This window comes from Eubalaena glacialis, chromosome 2 (genome assembly GCF_028564815.1).
Source record: "Eubalaena glacialis isolate mEubGla1 chromosome 2, mEubGla1.1.hap2.+ XY, whole genome shotgun sequence".
Classification (NCBI taxonomy): domain Eukaryota; kingdom Metazoa; phylum Chordata; class Mammalia; order Artiodactyla; family Balaenidae; genus Eubalaena; species Eubalaena glacialis.
Window position 1 is genome coordinate 63499651 of NC_083717.1, and position 18718 is coordinate 63518368.

Sequence of the window (18718 nt, forward strand, 5' to 3'; positions counted from 1 at the left end):
TTCCAAATCGTTCTAAGCAGGGCAAGTCCTCCCCATTGCAGCCTGCCGATGCTTTTCGGAATGCTTTCCGCCTGGGGCTCCATCCTCATCTCTCACCTGTGGAATTGGCCCTGTCTGAAAGGGACATGGATGTGCCAATGGGCCATGAGCTGCCCGGGTGGTAGAGATGACTGCGAGCTGGAGAAGCGAGGCTGCTGGAGTGGAAATGATGGTGAGGGTTATCGAGGGAATGGATGGGATGGGCACTAATCACAGCTGTGAATGAACACAAGACAGAGAAATGCTTAACATGCTTGCACAGACACACACATATCACAGTTCAAGAGCAGTTACCCCGCGCCCCCCTCCCATACTGTATGACCACTTCCTTGGCTTTTTGGTGGCAGCTGGCTGAATTTGGACAATTAGCCATGGGTTTTACACTTGCTTTAAAAAATCAACACACTCCTATGCATATGTCTCTAGATATACACAGAAAGAAAAAACCCTGAGGATTTTTACTAAAATGTTAACAGTAATTATCTTGTGGGGAAGAGTGGTGAAGAATTTTTTAAAAAATTTCTTTTGGTTTATCTTTATTTTCCAATTCTTCTACAATAAATATTGATTATATGAGTTATTACATGAGTTATTAAAAATATCTACTTGAATATGTCATAAAATATAAATCCATAAGCAAACAAATGGTGGTTTGGGTATCTATTATTTTTTTCTCTTGCTTAAAAAGATAGAAGTCCCTTTTCCTTTGAGTATATTCCTAATTCATTCTGTCTTTTATTACTTGCTGAATGAAGCATGAAGTAGGTATTTAGGCTGAATGAATAAGTAGCTGTTTAATCAGTTTTCATCTTAAAAGGAATGCAAGTGGAACTGAACTCTTATGGTCCAATCTAGTACTAAAAGCATGAAACACAGGCCTAGGGCACCATCTCTTCCTGCTTCCAGTCTGGGAGCTCAGCCACATCCATTCACATATTAAAAGATAAATGGATTTTTCCTAAATTGCCTCTTTCCTTCCCACACTGGCTAAGGAATTCAATTTGCTGCATTTAGCAAACAAATCCAAATTTTCACACAGATGTTCCACATACAACTTTCTATGAAGACAAAGTGCTTCTTTAATGAGGCTTCATTATCGATCCCACAGATGCAAACAAACAAAATCAGAAGCCCAGTTGGGATATAAACTTTTCTTAGGTACTCCCTTAGAGTAGCTGGAGAAGCAGAATGTTTAACATCAAGATAACCAGCTCTAAATCCCCCAAACAGGTAAGCAGGCAGGGTTGGCTAGAAACACATGGGATCTTTTTATTCTTCCCTTTAAGCAAGGACTTCACAAACTTTGTGATAAAACTTAATTTGCCTTTGGAGTCTATTAAAATGTCTTGTCACCAAGAATCTCCCTAGATCTTTGGGGAGCCGCTCAACATGACTTTGGTGAAGAAAATCCCAGTCAATAAAATAGAGGCCTTTATTCTGCAGCTTTCTCTTTGCCACGTGCAAACAAGCAGGTGGCACAACCAGCCAGGGACCCTGGAGCAGTGCTGCCCCTCCCCCCTCAAGGCCTGGGAAACTAATCCGGGGCTTTCCCTGCCCTCAGGGATCAGAAGCTGCAGGTGGTCCCTTGGAATAAAATACAACTTGGAAAACCTGGCTGAGGAGAGGTCTTAGGGCAGCTTGGCAGTCAGCATCTCCTCCAGGGGAAGACAGGTAGTTTTCAGAAGTAGGGTGTTTCAGAATCAATGTTTTCCAGAATTAAGGCTAGGGTGAGGGGAAAAGCCTCCTGATTTTTATCTAAGAAGTGCAACTTGAAAGTGTTTTAGGTACAGAGAATTCTCACAAAAGAAAAACAAAGTTGACTTTAAGGCATTGCCAGTTTTTCCAAATTAAGTAAACTAAAAATGTGAAAGTGCCTGTCTAGAATACAGTTGGCAATCATTAGCTATTAGCTGAATCAGAATCCAATGCTTCTGGTGCAAGGCCTTTGATGGAACCTCATCCTGACACCACCAAGCCTTTCTCAACAGTGCTCAGACATTTAAAGCCATGGTAGGTGGATGGGGGACGCAGACTCCAGGGAATCCCAGCTTGTGAAAAAGGACTGAAGCCACGTGGAGAAAACCATATCTCTAAACCTGAAGATCACAAGTATATTTGGGAACCTGGTTTCAGATTCTTGAATTAAAGAATCCACTCACCCATCCAACTGTTGAGGCACAAATTAAGTAATACTGTACATTTATGCATACTCCTTCCCACCACCAAAAAAAGAAAAAAAACAGGAATGCCATCAACTAATACAGCACATCTTTTCTGTGTAACATATTTAAAAGTAACAAATCTAGGAATAGGGTTAGTCAAATTTTACAAGTTTTAAAAATAAGCCAGTTCAGGCAAGAACTAAAGTCTTATATAAAACAAACAAGTAAGTAGACAAGCTACCATCTTCTTATAAATCAAAAGCAACTGGAATGGAATAATTTACTCTTTTTGGACACTTCTAAACCTGGGGAGCCCGTCCAGGGCACCTCTGATGAGAGGGAAACCGGTTTTCCTTGCACACTTCCAAGTACAGGCCCCTCTTTTTTTTATCATGGACCCTAAGCAAAAACTACTTTGTGCAGAAATGACCTATTAGCAAATCGGCCCTTTCCCTTTCAAAGCTGATTTTTAGAATCTCGCAAGTGATAGCGTGTGTGCAGACATCTACACTCTCAGGGATTCCACCAGTTTCCAAGTATATGGTGCCATCTTCTGTGTGTAGGATATCTGTGATTATTTAAAATCTCTGTCACTTGTTAACAGGGATGGCTAACAGTTCTGAAATGGGACATCTTTTAAGAAATGAATAAAAATCCAAAAGCTCATTTAGGTTAAACTAAAACGTGATCTTTCAGGATCTGAATCTAGGCATCTGACAGTGTTAATGTTCACTAACCTACTGTTCAGTCCAGAGCAAATAACTTCAAGATCAAATAGTTTTTTAAACTTGATATTGGTAGGCAGGTGGCTTCTTATCTCTCTAGAATGGCACAGAGGACCCTCAACTGGAAGTCCCATTGTGCCAGCTAATCTGAAATGCTTCCCCACCTTGAAAACAGTAACAAGGGAGAAGAAACACTAGTTTAAAAATATAATTGGTCTGTTCCATTGCTTTTTGGTTTTTTAATCATGACAGTTAACTTGTTTTGAGTTTAAAATATTATTAAAGGAGGCTGGGCAATTTTCATGCTTATCAAAGTGAAGCATGGGTCAGATAAGGTTGAAAAATATTGCTTTAAAAACTCCATGCTGTCCACCTAAAACGCCTCTAAAATATAAAGTTTATTAACTAAAAAAAAATTCCGTAGGTGCCTATCAACACAGATTATGTATCAGGAAGCCTAAGGAATACTGTGACATCTAGCCATCTTCAGCCCCATCTCTCCTGCAGAGACTCGATGTACTTTTAAAGAGACTGGTCACTTCCCTAATGCCTGGGAGACTTGTGGAAATTGGCTTCTTAGCTTATTTGCACTGAAATTAAAGAAGCTACTTGCAAGAATAAACATTAATTGCAAAATATGGCAAATGTTTGATACTTATTCCCTCAAGGTGCCAAAGCTTTGGTAGATTATTTTTTGTGTTAGGATCAAGTGAAGTCAAAGAGATCATTGATAGTTGTTCCCCAACATGACTGGATAGATTGGCAGCCCTTGGGAAAAGACAAGCTTTTAACTTACGCTGGGGTGGCTGGGAGTCAAAGGGCATCATCATTTTTGGTCTCATTCCCCGCCTTCCAGCCAGTGTAGACATGCTGTCCTCTGATTCATGCCCTAGACATTAAATATGGAGGCTGGTTAAAAACACGTGCCCTAGGCCAATGAGCAGCCTCAGCAGTAAAACATTTCAAGTGGGGGATTCAGGACTCACAAACAACAATGGGACAAGGTGTTTCTGCAGGAAGTGAAATAAAGAGGAAAATGACCATTAGCGCATTACAGGAGTCCCTGTTGAGTCAACTCAGTTGACACAACGCTGACTACCATGCTTCACTGCAGGTCTGTGAGGAAGAGCAGCCAGACCAAGAACATGCTGAACACCACAATGAGAGCTGGGCTCCAACTGAAGGGACGGAATGAAATGCACAGACATAGGCTAGGTTGTCTCAAATGCTTGAGTGTCAGGTTGGTGAAGCACGATGAGAGACCTAACAGAGCTAGAAGACTGTCTCATCTGGGTATAGAACCTCTCCCCACTAACAAGCTAGCTATTCTTCATCAGAGGATGATCCTGTAACACACATTTCTTTAACCCTAATCTCGTATAGGAATCACCAAATTAAGGCAACCTTATAACATGGAAAATGGTTTAAATGAAAATAGTCTCCAAACATTTGGGAAAAACCTGCACCTCTATATGAATTCCGCCTTTGATGGATGTTGCTGTCCATGGAATTGTCAACCGGTGTGATATCTTGAGAGTTACGAGGAATTGGAGTATCAGTCATGATGGGGTTTGGGTCTGGAGACTTATCAATGGGTTTCAGCTCCAGTCTCTCATGATGGATCCAGAGGTCTGGGGGTTTGACATCTTTGGAGTTCCCTTTGTACTTGTGGGAGCCATTCACTGATTTGCAAGCAGCTCGTTTCCTAGGTACAAAATTAAGAGGATTTTTAAAAGTAACTCTTGAATATTATCAGTCAAAAGGTTTGAATGATTAAAACTTCCCTTCTGAGAGATGCTTCAAGCAAAATCAGACACAAACAAACAAGAAAAACAGAGTCAAGAAGTTTCCTTCTGGGAATAGTAAGTGTATCTCTGCTTTGTCCACATATATTTAGAGGTATGTACATGGGCATATTTGAATATTGCCTTGTGACTTTTTTTTTGAGTATAAACAGATTAGACAGCATTTTTGAATCAAATAATCTCTAAAGCAAAAGGTTTCTCCCCAAGTTTCCAATCAATAGAGAAAGGACACCGTTAACTAGAAATATAACAATGGAGTAGACATAGAGTCTGCTTATAAAGGAGGAAGGGGACTACATTTTAGGTAACTCAAACTAGGACCACCAACTGGGTAAAGTCAAGAATGGGGATGACAGTGTCGACTTTTCTGTGCCTTAGTTTCTCCATTAAGTCACTCACCCAACTCAATAAGCATTTATTAGGTACCTACTGTATGTCAGGTCCTATGCTGGATTGCTGTACCCTCAGCACTTCTGGCCAAGTGAGGAAGACAGACACTGAACTATTATTTTTAAATGTTCTGAGCTTAATGAAATGCCAAGTGTTATAGTAATCTCTTAATAGCTGGACATACAGTGGACAGGAAAAATGTGAAGGAAAAAGTGACATTTAAGCTAAGACCTAAATGGGACGGGGCAGAAGGTGCATTCCAGGTGGTAAAATCAGATTATGTCAGAGCCCTGAAGCACAGAGCAACAGCCTGGTGTGTTAGAGGGACTGTAAAAAGTCCTGAGTGGTGGGAGCATATGAACCATGGGGAGAACGATATGAAATGATGCTGGCAAGATGGGCAGGGATTAGATCATAAAGGGCTTTTAGAGCCACGCCAAGAGTCTGAAGTTCCCTCTATGAGTAAAGAGAAACCCCTAAATGGTTTTAAGCAGCAGAGTAAGGAGATGAACTCTGAGTTAAAAATTTAAACCAACTGGGATGTGAAGAATGGATCTGAGGGGTAGGGGACAAAACAGGAGGGCAGTTAGGATGCAAGTGCAATAATCTCAGCCATGACTGATGGTGGCCTGGGACAGTGAGAATGGAGGAAAGAGGGAGATTTGGCGGTTATTTAGGAGCCCAAAATGACAAGACTTGGTGAAAAAATGGATGTGGGAAAGGATAGGAATAAAGAAACAAGAGAAGTAAAGGATTATGCCGAGGTCTCTGGCTTAAGCCATTTACTAACACTGGGGAGAAGCAGGTTTGACACAAAAGATTATAAATTGTTTTGGACATGCTAAGTGGCTCTGAGACACTAAAGATGAAACATAAAACAGATAATTGGTTCTGAGACTGAGGCAAGCCTGAGACTCAGAAGAGAGAGGCCTTGGCTAGAGAGAGAAATATGGGAGTAGCTGAAATTCAGAAGTAAATGAAGCCAAAGGAGCAGGTATCACTAGGAGAGAGCGTAGAAGGAGAAGAGAGTAATTCTAGGACCAGGCCCTGAGGAATGTCTGTATTTGATGGCTGAGTAGATTGGAGAGGCTGCGAAAAAGAACACACAATCACGGAATACAAGAGAACGTATTCAAGAGAATGTTTCAAGAAGGAAGGAGTAGTTGACTGTGTTCAGTGTTGAGAGATTAAGATAAGGACTGAAAAATTTCCTTTGGCTTTAGCAATATGGAAGTCACTGGTGACCTCAGCAAAAGCAATTCTGCTGAAGCAGTAGGGGCAAAATTTGGATTAGAAAGGACTGAAGCATGAATGGGCAGTGAAAAAATGGACAAGTGAGTGTAGACAAGTATTCGAGAAATTTGTGGTGAAGGGAAAGATAGAGATTTGTAAGTGGTTGGTGGTAAGGACCATGCAACAGAGGAAGGGTTATAATTATTTCTTAAGATAGAAGAAGTTTGAGCACACTTACATGCTGAAGGGGCACAGCCAATAGAGAGTGAGAGGTTAGCTGTGCTGGAGAGAGGGACAACCACAAGTACAAGGTCTCAGAAAGCAGGAGACACTGGGATCCAGACGGTAAGTGGAGAACTGGTCTCCGACAGGAGGAAGGGGGAGAAAATGATTACTCCCAACACGGAAAGGTTTTTAGATTTGATGGTGGTACACTGAGGTAGTTCTCATCTGTTGAGAGTGAGGGGGCTATAGCGGGATGTGCTGAGAAACTACAAGGGGCTAGACTCTAAATACTCTGTCAGCTTTGAGGTTGTAAGAGTCTATAAACAGCTACAACTGAAATGGGAGGTGTCTCAGGTATTAAAGAGGAAGAAAAGTACTGAGAAAAGCGCACATATTTTCGATGGTCAATGGAACACTTGGAAAGCAGGTCACTGGGGGAGGAGGAGGGGGAAGCACTATGAAGACTTGATACAATTCTTTTAACCAAAGGGACGCAAATTATAGGACCTGCAGATGCAAATACAGAGTACAGAGCCTATTACAAACTCATTTTCCTTCCTCTCAATCTGTAGACTAAGTACTTTATTTTTTATTTACTTTGAATTTTAAATCCCCCCAAACATTAAGGAATTCTGTCATTTTGTTTTTTCAGATTCTTTTAAATAAAGATCTCAAGATGTTTAAAACTAGATGTAAAATCAAGTCCATAAAGATAAATGGGAAATGCTAGAAAAGAAGCTTATAGAAAAGTTGTAGCATAGAAAAATGTAATCTCTGAGGTTTTAAAGAGAAACAGTTTTCTACAATCAAAGGTAGGTAGGGAAAGCTGTAAGAGGCAGCAATCAAGAGGCTTATAAAGGGAGCCCCCATTCTCTTGGAAAAATGATGAATGTAAGCTATAGAAAGCTATTTTATTTGGGCAAAAGAAAGATTACAAACATCACATAACCTACAGAAAATGACATAAAGCCATTACTAGTAGCAGTTAGATGGTAGCTTGTATTTGCCCTCTATTTTGAAAACAAACAGATTTATCGTTATTAAATACACGCATCCTTGCCTTGGGCAGACCAGGTCTGATGATAATCACACAGACATGAATTTCTCTTTTCTCTTTATGGAGCAATACCTCCATCTTACGATCCTTTAGGATACTGCAACTAAAGTTGTTCTATTACCCATACTGTGTTTTTGCTATTAGGGGTAACTCAAGAATCTCCTTTTTTATGGCATCTGTCTTGCTGGCCAGAGATTGGAGTAGAATATGACCTAGGGTCAAGGATTCTCTCAGGTTCAGGAGTGTAGGCTGTTATCAAGCACCACATTATGGAATCACCTTGCTATCTCCTCTAGACAATTAGCCGCAAGCCTCAAAATCCCAGAGGAGTTCAGAGCTAGCAGCCACCTGACCTCTCTGCTAACGTGATATGCTGATTCTAAGTAATCCTTTCTCGTTCATTTAATCAATACGTCTCTCCACCGCATTCCCCCCACCCCACCTCCTGCAGTCTCAACCTCAACTTCTACACTTGGTAGCACTTCTTTAAAAATACTCTTAAGCTTAGATTTAGAGTCTATGGTCTATGGTCTCCGTCCACCTCAGCTGACATTTGTGCCATGAAATTCCACAAACTCCTGTGCATCTGGTTCACTGTGTGCACAGAGACAGACAGTCTTCCAAAGGGGCCCCCAACAAGGCTGGACATCGTCCGCTTTCCTCTCCAGATCGACTGTCTACTTGGCTCTGTGACTTGAGAGGCTGAGTTAAATGAACTATATCTACATGGTAACTCTGTCCCTGGCTTCCAGCTGGTTTGGCAGGTAGAATGCACAGGCCAGACACCGGAAGGTAGGAGGTATCTTCTCTCCTGCCCCCTCACTGCTGGGCTACAGGTTGGCAGTAGTTACAGTCCTACCACCCCACACGGTCCCCATCGCAAGCCCTCTCCCACTGCTTCAGATCCCTGAAAACAGCTCTCTCTTCATCAGAAAAACCCCTCGCCCTTTTAAGGGTGACAGTGGCCTATCACTGCTGCTATCACCCTTGAACACTGCTGCCTGACGCTAACCCCACCTAGGACGTTGTAAATGGTCCCTTCATTAAAGCCTCCCTCACCCCCTTTCAGTGTGCCACCTCTTTCCTGCCAGGACCCTGAATGACACACACTTAATAAGAGGAACCATTCTGCATTTCCTTTAAAAATATTTAAAACGTCGCTTTTCACACATTTTATGTTTTAACTCTGTGTACAACTCCAGATACAGAAGTCACATAGAAGCAAAAGAATACATCCAAAAAAATGTATGGGCTACAACTGGGGCTCCTTACTTTTTCTGGTGAGAAGTGGTACGCCTGGTGCAAAAGACAGCGATGATCACGACCACCACGATGGTGATGACGCCAACGGAAACGATGATGACCAGCAGCATGTTACTGTCTAGAGGAGAGGTGGGGCTTCCATGAGGGCTGTTACTGCCTGGAAAGGGAAAACCGTACGCTTGCTAGTGTTAGAGAATTCTAGCATAAAATCAGGCTACAGAACCGTCATGTGAGTATAGATACTTCTGTGAGCTTCTTGATAATAGTCATCACCGTGCCTTGTATAAAAGTGCCTCATGAACACGGCCATCTCCACTAGATTATGAAATCTAGAGAGCAGAGTTTCTGCCCTATGCACAGTACCTTGCACAAAGCTGGTGTTCAATAAAAGTTTCTCAAGTTATACTGAACACTATGCTTGGACAAATAAGGGGGTCTGTCTCCTGGTGTCTTATGTTGTATGTAAATTCATTTTATAGAGCATCATTTGTGAATCATTTTAGTTTTCTGACTTGCAAAACTATTTTAAAAATGTACATTCATAGAAAACAAAAGGTTTTTTCCAACATATAGATGTCTGCCATCACAAAAAATTTACTTGAAAAATAACGTCTCTCTTTTTATAAATACACAGTCTATGCAGAGTTAATTTTCTTATTCAGTTTTAGGAAAAAGTAAGTCTGTATATATGCATTAATTTGACAAATATTTATTGCGTGGTTACTATGAGCCAGGCATTGTTCTAGGTACTAAGGATGCAACAGTGAACAACAAAGATAGGTAGGGGTGGGGGCAGACAATAAACAAATAAGAAATTATTAGTTTGTAATAAGTGCTATGAAAAAATAAAATGAAGGTATATGATACAGAGTGACTGGGTGGCTATTTTAGATTGAATGGATGGGAAAAGCTTCTCTGAGGAGATGGCATTTGGGCTGAGATTTGAATGACATGAATGATCCCACCATACAAAGACCTGGAGGAAGAACATTCCATACAGAGGGAATAGCTAGTGGAAGGATCCTATGGCAGGAATGAGCTTGGCATGTTCAAGGAAGAGAAAGGCAGCCAGTATTGCTGAAGCAAAGAGAGATATGCAAAGTTAGAGAGAAGGAAGTGAGCAGAAAAAAGATGAAGGTGAGGCTGGAGAGGTGTGCAGAGGCCACATCATTTAGGACCTTGAAGGAACAGATTTTCTTCTTCTTCTTCCTATTATTGTTCCCTCACTGCTCACAGGATGAGGCTCAGCTTTTTATCAAGGCCTTTTGTAGTCTTGCTCTTTCATTTTCTGAAACATAGTTCTTTGCTTCCCACCTCGTTATAAAAGTTATGCATGTTCATATTATAAAATATGGGAAATCCCTCTACACAGATCTAACCACCATGGATATATGACATCTTTTCTTCTAGTTACTCTCTCTTATTGCCCTAACAATCAAAGCTGTACAATGACAGAATGAGCTGTTTTGCTTAACTATTGCTAGTGACTAAATATTTAGTCACTAGAAGAAGTACTTAAGAAGAGTCATCCTACCCGTCTGGGATGTTGTGGAAGAAATTCCTACCACGAAGGTATGGCCTGGGAACCTGTGTTCTTAGAAAAGCTCCTAAAGTGATTCTCACATACAACCTGGCTTATAAACTTACGATCTAATCCAAACTATACTTATTGTGGGAATCCCTTCCATAACACTGGATTAGCGGACCTTGCACTTTTGATTCTATGATTTTATAGGCTACTAAGCACAGTCCTAAATGTGGGATAATTTTGACAGCTTAAGAGCTTATTCTTCTACATTTGCTTCAATCACTTTTATCCTTCATTTCTGAGAAAAAAGTCAGCAGATAGACAACTTAAATTGTACACACTGACCTTCAATAAAATAACATTTTTATATTTGGGAAAGACTATGGAACTGGGAGCCAATACAATTAGACCATACTAGGGCTTTACATAAAACTTTTATTAACAGCAGTGCTGAGTTACTGGGTGGGGAAGTGGTGGGGCAGGCACTGCAAATCAGAGGCTGGGGAGCTGGGGTGTGGGAGGCAAGCAGAGGTGGTGGTGGCAGTTCTTTCCTGCATTCAACAGAGACAAATTCTCATTTAATTGCAGTTGACCTCTAACTTCTGAGCTGGCCAAAAGCTCCCTTTTAAAATAGAGTAAGAATGAGCTGCCAATGGGAGCATCAACCCTCCTACCAGGGACATTAAGGCTCACCTGGACTATTGCAACAGCTTCCAAACCACTCTTTTCTGACTTCATACTCGTGACACCCAACTCACTCTCCGCTGTCATCAGGGTAATAGTAGTAGATACTCAATAAATGGAAGTCATAGTTTACCAATAGTATCAGACATCTTACATATGTTACTTACATGAGGAAGCTCACATTTCTTAGCATCAGCGCTTGAGCTTTTGACAGGCTGGTTCTAACCTACCTTCTCTAACACGAGACTCTCTATCCTGTCTCTAGGCAGTGTGATCCCTGAAGAAAGCAGGTTTTTAAAAATTTTTAACATCTTTATTGGAGTGTACTTGCTTTACAGTGTTGTGTTAGTTTCTGCTGTGTAACAAAGTGAATCAGCTATACATATACATATATCCCCATATCTCTTCCCTCTTGCGTCTCCCTCTCACCCTCCCTATCCCACCCCTCTAGGTGGTCACAAAGCACCGAGCTGATCTCCCTGTGCTATGCAGCTGCTTCCCATTAACTAGCTATTTTACATTTGGTAGTGTATATATGTCAATGCTACTCTCTCACTTCGTCCCAGCTTATCCATCCCCCTCCCCGTGTCCTCAAGTCCATTCTCTACGTCTGTGTCTTTATTCCTGTCCTGCCCTTAGGTTTGTTAGAACCATTTTTTTTTTTTAAGATTCCATATATATATGTGTTAGCACACGGTATTTGCTTTTCTCTTTCTGACTTACTTCACTCTGTATGACAGACTCTAGGTCCATCCACCTCACTACAAATAACTCAGTTTAGTTCCTTTTTATGGCTGAGTAATATTCCATTCCACATATGCGCCACATTCTCTCTATCCATTCACCTGTCAACAGACACCTAGGTTGCCTCCATGTCCAAGCAGGCTGTTTTAAACTGCTATGCCTCCACACGTGGTTTTATTGCGTCCTAGGATGTTCAACCCCCTCCTCCACATTTAGCAATCTTCTCTGTGCCTTTTAAAATCTGGGTCAGAGATCATCTCTTCTACAAAGCTTTCTCTTTTCTCTATCAGGTAGTTTGTTACTCAATCCTCCTGCTCCTACAGCCTGTTACATAGAACCTGAACCTTTAGAAATATGTGTGAATAAATGAATGAATGCATAAATGAAAGATAAGACAAAGAAATAATTGCTTTTCTCACAGTCTTGAATATTATACTGTGGACAGCACAAAAATGTAACATATGCATCCCAGGAGGAGAAACTCATAAAGTCCTAGAACTCAGAGCCTAAAAATTTCTTGAGGGCTTCCCTGGTGGCGCAGTGGTTGAGAATCTGCCTGCCAATGCAGGGGACATGGGTTCGAGCCCTGGTCTGGGAAGATCCCACATGCCGCGGCGCAACTAGGCCCGTGAGCCACAACTACTGAGTCTGCGCGTCTGGAGCCTGTGCTCCGCAACAAGAGAGGCCGCGACAGTGAGAGACCCGTGCACCGCGATGAAGAGTGGCCCCCGCTTGCCGCAACTAGAGAAAGCCCTCGCATAGAAACGAAGACCCAACACAGCCAAAAAATTTAAAAAATAAATTAATTAATTAACTAAGAAAAAAAGAATGAGGTTCTCATTTAAAAAAAAAAAAATTTCTTGAAGCAAGCAAATTTGTCTGGCTCTCCTAAGAACTGGCTGATTTCACAGACGTCTGGGCAATACCACTTTTTATTTAAATAGATACTGGAGACTGAGATAATTTTATTTCCACAATTAGATCAGGAGTTTCCAGAGGACTAGAAACTCTTTTCCTTTCTCTTCCATATGCTTCTTTTTTTTTTTTTTTTTAATTGGAGTAAAATTACTCTACAAGTGAGGAGACAGTAAGGGTCATTTCTAGTTAACTACTTTGGTGGACATTTTGCCATCCTGGATTCCCACATCTGGTATAGAACCCCATGCCTTTCAGACTGCGTGTGACAGTGGAAAGGGCACAATCTGAAGTCAGAAGACCTGGGTTTTGGTTCTAGGACTTCCAGAATATGTGGGTGGATCCAGGCACATTACCTCTCCGCTGAGTCTCTTAATGTATAAAATGGGAATAATGATACTTGTTCTCCCTGCCTCACCACAGTGTTATGAGGATCAAATGTGATTTCATGTGTGAAAGTAACTTACAAATGGTGACGTTCAGTAGAGAAGTAGGTGTCATCATTTAAGTAATTAGAAAGCATCAGCTCTTAGGATGGCTTGGAGACTGGTAATAATTTTTTAGAATTCCCAAACTAAAAACACTGCAGTAAGTAGTGTGGGGAGAAATTATTGATTCCAAAGCATTTCTCTGCCTTGCTCTAGATGATAGCTAATCCCACTAAAGGGTTTATTTTTGAAAGCAAGATTCTAATTATTTTCTAGAGGCAGTGGGAAAAAGGAAGACTTGTTTGTTTAGAATTATTTTAAGCTGGATATGTGGGGAAACAATTTTATTTCTGGACCCTATAATGAATGAGTTTACAGTAATTCAGCAAACATTTGCCAGAAAATGCCTAAAGCCAGCTCTATTAAATAAAAAGAAATGAGTAACATGCTACAATCCACCACACAGGAGCTACAAAAAACATTTCAAGATTTCAAGCACAACTGCATCATGCCCATAGGAGGCCAAAAAAGCCACAGGAAGGGCTTTACCGCTCATCGGAGGTTTGTAGTCGGATCCTAGGTCTGGCAGACGGCTTCCTTTCCCTGCAGACCCTGAGGCTGAAGAAGAAGAACTCATGTCAATAACAACCCAATCCATTGGTGTGACAAGTCTACTTCACAGCTAGTGAGTGTTTTCTACAAAAAAAAATATTTTCAGTCTACTCTGTCCATGAGAAAAGGAAGTAGCACGCACACAACAGGGGAAAATATAGCCTATTTGTGCAAAACAAACTAAGGTATAGCCTTCTATGCAATGAGGCATCTGAAAGGCTGACACCCTTGTTCCATGGCTGTATCTAGGGTGTAACAAAGCTGCCCCTTGCTGTTAAGGTTTCTCTAGCCCAGGAAACACTTGCTGAAATACTACCCAGAGCACTTATGGCAAAAGTAGCTTCTCGTGGAAAAGGGACTAAGGGAACCAGTTAGGCTAACTTCCGCATTAAAGAAATGGACTCTTCCAAGGGACCGGCTATGTTGATCTGGCCTAGTGGGTGTCAGTAGTGTTTGGATTCTTTTCTCAAAATATAAAGCTGCCTTTCCAAATATAAAGTTACCCTAAGCGGGAGCAGGAAGGCAACTGGACGTTCAAACTGGGTTCTCAGTTCTTGCTCAGTCAACCTAAATACCCAAAGATAAAAAAACCAAAGTCTTCCCTCTAGTTGCTCACAAAGGACACTATCTCCTAATCCATCATCATGGAACATAACAAGTGAGGTTGCTGACCTTGGGCTTGGGACCACCTCATAAGCAGGCCTCAGAAAACACAAATATCAGTTTTTTAGAAATTTATATTCTTGGTTTTGAATTTTATTCTTCACATTTATAGAAAAAGCTGCCTTGTAAAGCAAATATAAGGAGTCCGTCCCCAGTAAAGCAAAGGTATTCCTCAATCCAAAGTCTGGGGCCAGAAGGCAGTCTCATACTTCTTTTGAAGAAGTTTGCAAGAACTGCAAAGTAGAGCTGTTCCACATAGTTAATACAGCACAGTGCGTAACAGACTGCCTGCAACGGAACACTGGCTCCATCATGCACTAACTGTTTGACTTTTGGCAAGTTATTTAGCTATTATTTTTGGGTCTTAGTTCCCTCATTGTAAAACAGTGATAATAGTGGTACCTACTTCATGAAATGGTTGTGAGGATTAAATGCAAATTTAATCCTATAAAGTATTTTGAATACTGCCTGACACACAGTAAATGTTCAATAAATATTAACTACTAAATAAATCTTTAGGGAAGAATATTATCTTATCCTTTGCAGAGGTAAAGAGCATGAAGCTTCAGAAAACACTTATACATGAGAGTTATTTCTACAAAATAAAGCTTGACTGGAAATGCATAAACCAGACGTGTTGCTGTAAAACATTACAGCTAATATCAAGTACTGCTATAAATTATCAGACTTGGAGGAAATGGAAAAAATTAAAATCTGAAGGTTTCTGTATGTAGTTCATTTAACGAATAAATCTAGAAATGAAAACAGTATTTTCTCTGTTTCCAGAGGCTCAAAACCCCCAAAGGTAACAGAAGTTCTTGGGTATCCACAAGGGCATATTCTAGAATTTAACTCACAGTCCTTGACCCTTTCCCATTGTCCATACTTATTACTTTATTCCTTTACTTCTGATGCCGTCACTCCTCCCAAATGGCACACACCATATGTCAAGATTCCAGTTTTTCTTTTCACTGTGATAAGCTGGCAGAGATGAAACAGCCCTTGTAAGGCTCTTCACATTTAAGTGCACTTATTTGTCAGGGAGCCCACATTTAAGCCAAACTATCCAGAGTAACATATTATGTAAATAATTGCCAGTGAACACACTTTGCCAAGAAACCGATTGGCTTAATTCCTATATTTCTTAACATTTTTCCTTTATATTTAACCTATGAACAAGAAATTCCAGGGATTAGCCAAACACCAAAAATAAATATGGGCAAAGAATTTTAAATACCAAAGGTGCGGTGTAGCTGAAATTGCACCCTGGCTTATGGGGTGAAGTGAGGGAAGAACAGTGAGCACATTTATATTCTGTGCATATTCAGTATAGTTACTTTTCTATTCTCATGCTTAAGTCAAAGGTTCTACCATGATTAGGGTGCCTTACACACAGACACACACACACAGACACAGAGGTATGTTTGCAGTTTCTCTAACATACAACAAAAGGCTCATTGAATGCAAACACATTTCCAAAGCCCTAAAACTTGAAACTTCAAATTCTGAATCTTCCTTGCCATTAACCAAGATCCAAAGACTCTGTATTTCTAGTAACTACTCCTAAAGAATAAAAGCAACCATCAAATTTACTTTTACTGCTCTTAGTATAGAAAACAGGTACCAACTTTAGCTGACTTCCCAGAGATGAAAATCACTACGTATAGTTACCTCTCCACCATAGCAGCAATTGCAGTGAAGAGACTACACTGACAATTTCAAGAATGGTGACACTGAGGCCCAAGCTTCCTAAACTTCCACTGTAAACTGTCTCTATCCTCTTTCAAAATAAGCAGATATATTTAAGAGAAGAAATGGAAAAACAGCTCTGAATTAAGCTTACAACAAGAGAATAGAGACCACTAATTTTGTCACAGATAATCATACAATTCAGTAGGGTACATTTGTAGATTTTCTGTTGGTGGGAGGAAAAGAGGGTATTCACTGAATTTGATTAAATTTTTCACTTAGAGATGTTAATAAAATTCTAGATGCTACAAATATGACAAATTGGTATGCTTGTTCTCATCATGGCCCAAATCCCTCTCTGTGTTACAGAATTTCAGTATCTTAGAGCAAATGATAATCTGGCCCACATTTAAGGCCAATCTCCTACAGCTGCAGAAGTTTGACTCAGTTTTTTTTCCTGCCAGTCTATTTAGCTCCTAAGTATCAATAGATTCCCCGCTTTTCAGATACTCCAAGTGCCACAAACATGGACTCAACTCTACTGTGGCCAATAAATATTTGATTTTTAACACATGGTACTGGTACTGATTTTCAGGAAAAAAAAAACCCCAAAAAACCAAAAAGCTAATAATAGGTCACAAAAGAGAGGAAAGGAAAGAGAGGCCATCTACTCATTTACCTTGATCATTAGCCATTTTATCAGAAGAGTCCGCTAACAGGCCAAGCACAGGGGAAGAAAAAAACAAGAGCAAGGATCACAAGCTTTGAAGATGGGACAGGCAGAATTTTTAAAGGAAAAAATAAAAACCCACAAACTTCCAAACACGTTGAGTCTTGTTTTTCGTACTAACAGAAAAGAAATCCATGTATGGTTTCCATACTTCCAGACTCAGTCCCCGACTTTCATTCCTAAGCTTACTTGGTTCAATATTTTACCTTCACTTTCTTATCTAGAGTTTTCTCTAAAGGGCCCCTTTTAGTCTCTTTCTCTCTACAAAGGTCCATGAATAAGCCTTTCAGGTTAAGAGCCTGCATGTGTTGAAAGAGAATCATCCATCACAATAAACATGCTACTACGCTGTATGGGAACCAAGAGAATCCCATCTGATCTGACTGGTAAGAACTTTTAGATCACTGCGATTCATCTGCCTCAAACAGCCCGAAGTCAAGAGTTCCCCTGTAAATTATATGGTTAGGTCAGTAACCTAGGGAACATTGATTTGGTAGTCAGTGGGTGGGATCATTTTGAGATAAATGCTCACACTGTGGCTCGTAAGCGCATCATCAGGACTTTCTGTATCATCCACAGTCTCTACATGCTAAAGTGACATGTGCACGCATAGCCCCACTCAAGAGACACACTCTTGTTTGGGAGGCTTTACCTTTGGGTGTTCTGAACTGGACAGCTTCAGACATGGGCCCCATGCCCTTTGAGTTCCGAGCTTGGATTTTGAAGTAGTATGGTGTGTCAAGTGTTAATTCTTGTATCTGGTGAGTCAGCCTGTTTCCCACAACAGGCTCAATAACCCAGTCGTGTATCTCTGCATTCACGTCCGTACTGTAATATATGATGTAACCTATCCAAAGGAATTAATGGGAAAAGAAATCTTATTCCTGCTTTTTCTTTTGCAATCAGTTAAGTCAATAAAGATATATGTTACAGCATATACAAATAGAGAACTAGTTACAGATTAAATTAGCAATGGTAAAATGCATTTTAAATGCTACACTAAACATAATATAGAGAAAACCACAATTTCAACAGTGCAAGACTGTAAGTTACCATCTATATCTGCAGCTGAAGTAATAAAAGTAAACATAAAAATATAGGGTTAAATATTCTCATAAGCTAGGAAATTATATAAGGAAAATAACCTAATCATCATTCTAACATCCTATACTTCAAGGGTCTACAATTAACTCAATGCAGTTTTGAAAACTAGTAACTAGTAATGGCCTGACAATGCTATATATATATATTTTAAAATTTATTTATTTAATTTATTTATTTTTGGCTGCATTGGGTCTTCGTTGCTGCGTGTGGGCTTTCCCTACTTGTGGCAAGCAGAGGCTACTCTTTGTTGTGGTGTGCGGGCTTCTCATTGCGGTGGCTTCTCTTGTTGTGGAGGATGGGCTCTAGGCGCATGGGCTTCAGTAGTTGTGGCACGCAGGCTCAGTAGTTGTGGCCCACGGGCTCTAGAGCACAGGCTCAGTAGTTGTGGTGCACGGGCTTAGCTGCTCTGCAGCATGTGGGATCTTCCCGGAGCAGGGCTTGAACCTGTGTCCTCTGCATTGGCAGGTGGATTCTTAACCACTGTACCACCAGGGAAGCCCCACGATGCTATTTTAACTCTCACCAATGTGATTTCCCAGGAGAAAAACTCCTAGGAGATGCGCAGCCACCTCTGCTAAATTCTCCCAAACTTGGGGTGGGTGAAGTCACAGTGAAACGTCACCTGATACATCCACCAGAGGGCACTCAATCTCCATGGCTGAGGCAGGAAGAACCACAACCACAAGCCTACCTGACCTACACAGTGCAAAAATGCACTGCAT

At 40.7% G+C, this 18718-nt stretch overlaps 1 protein-coding gene across 9 annotated transcripts in view; it reads right to left on the reverse strand.

Annotated features, from left to right (window-relative positions):
• The window catches only part of NEO1 (neogenin 1), a 240219-nt gene that overhangs the window by 8363 nt on the left and 213138 nt on the right, over positions 1 to 18718 (reverse strand). For 4 of the 9 annotated variants that reach the window (XM_061180091.1, XM_061180088.1, XM_061180086.1 and 1 more), the window contains 6 exons: positions 17545 to 17739; positions 13748 to 13816; positions 8909 to 9056; positions 4393 to 4631; positions 3723 to 3815; positions 97 to 255 (listed from right to left, as the gene is read on the reverse strand). In XM_061180091.1, coding sequence (XP_061036074.1) covers positions 97 to 255; positions 3723 to 3815; positions 4393 to 4631; positions 8909 to 9056; positions 13748 to 13816; positions 17545 to 17739 — 903 coding nt within the window. The remainder of the gene's footprint in view (positions 1 to 96; positions 256 to 3722; positions 3816 to 4392; positions 4632 to 8908; positions 9057 to 13747; positions 13817 to 17544; positions 17740 to 18718) is intronic. The other 5 variants (XM_061180093.1, XM_061180092.1, XM_061180085.1 and 2 more) reach the window with 4 other exon arrangements.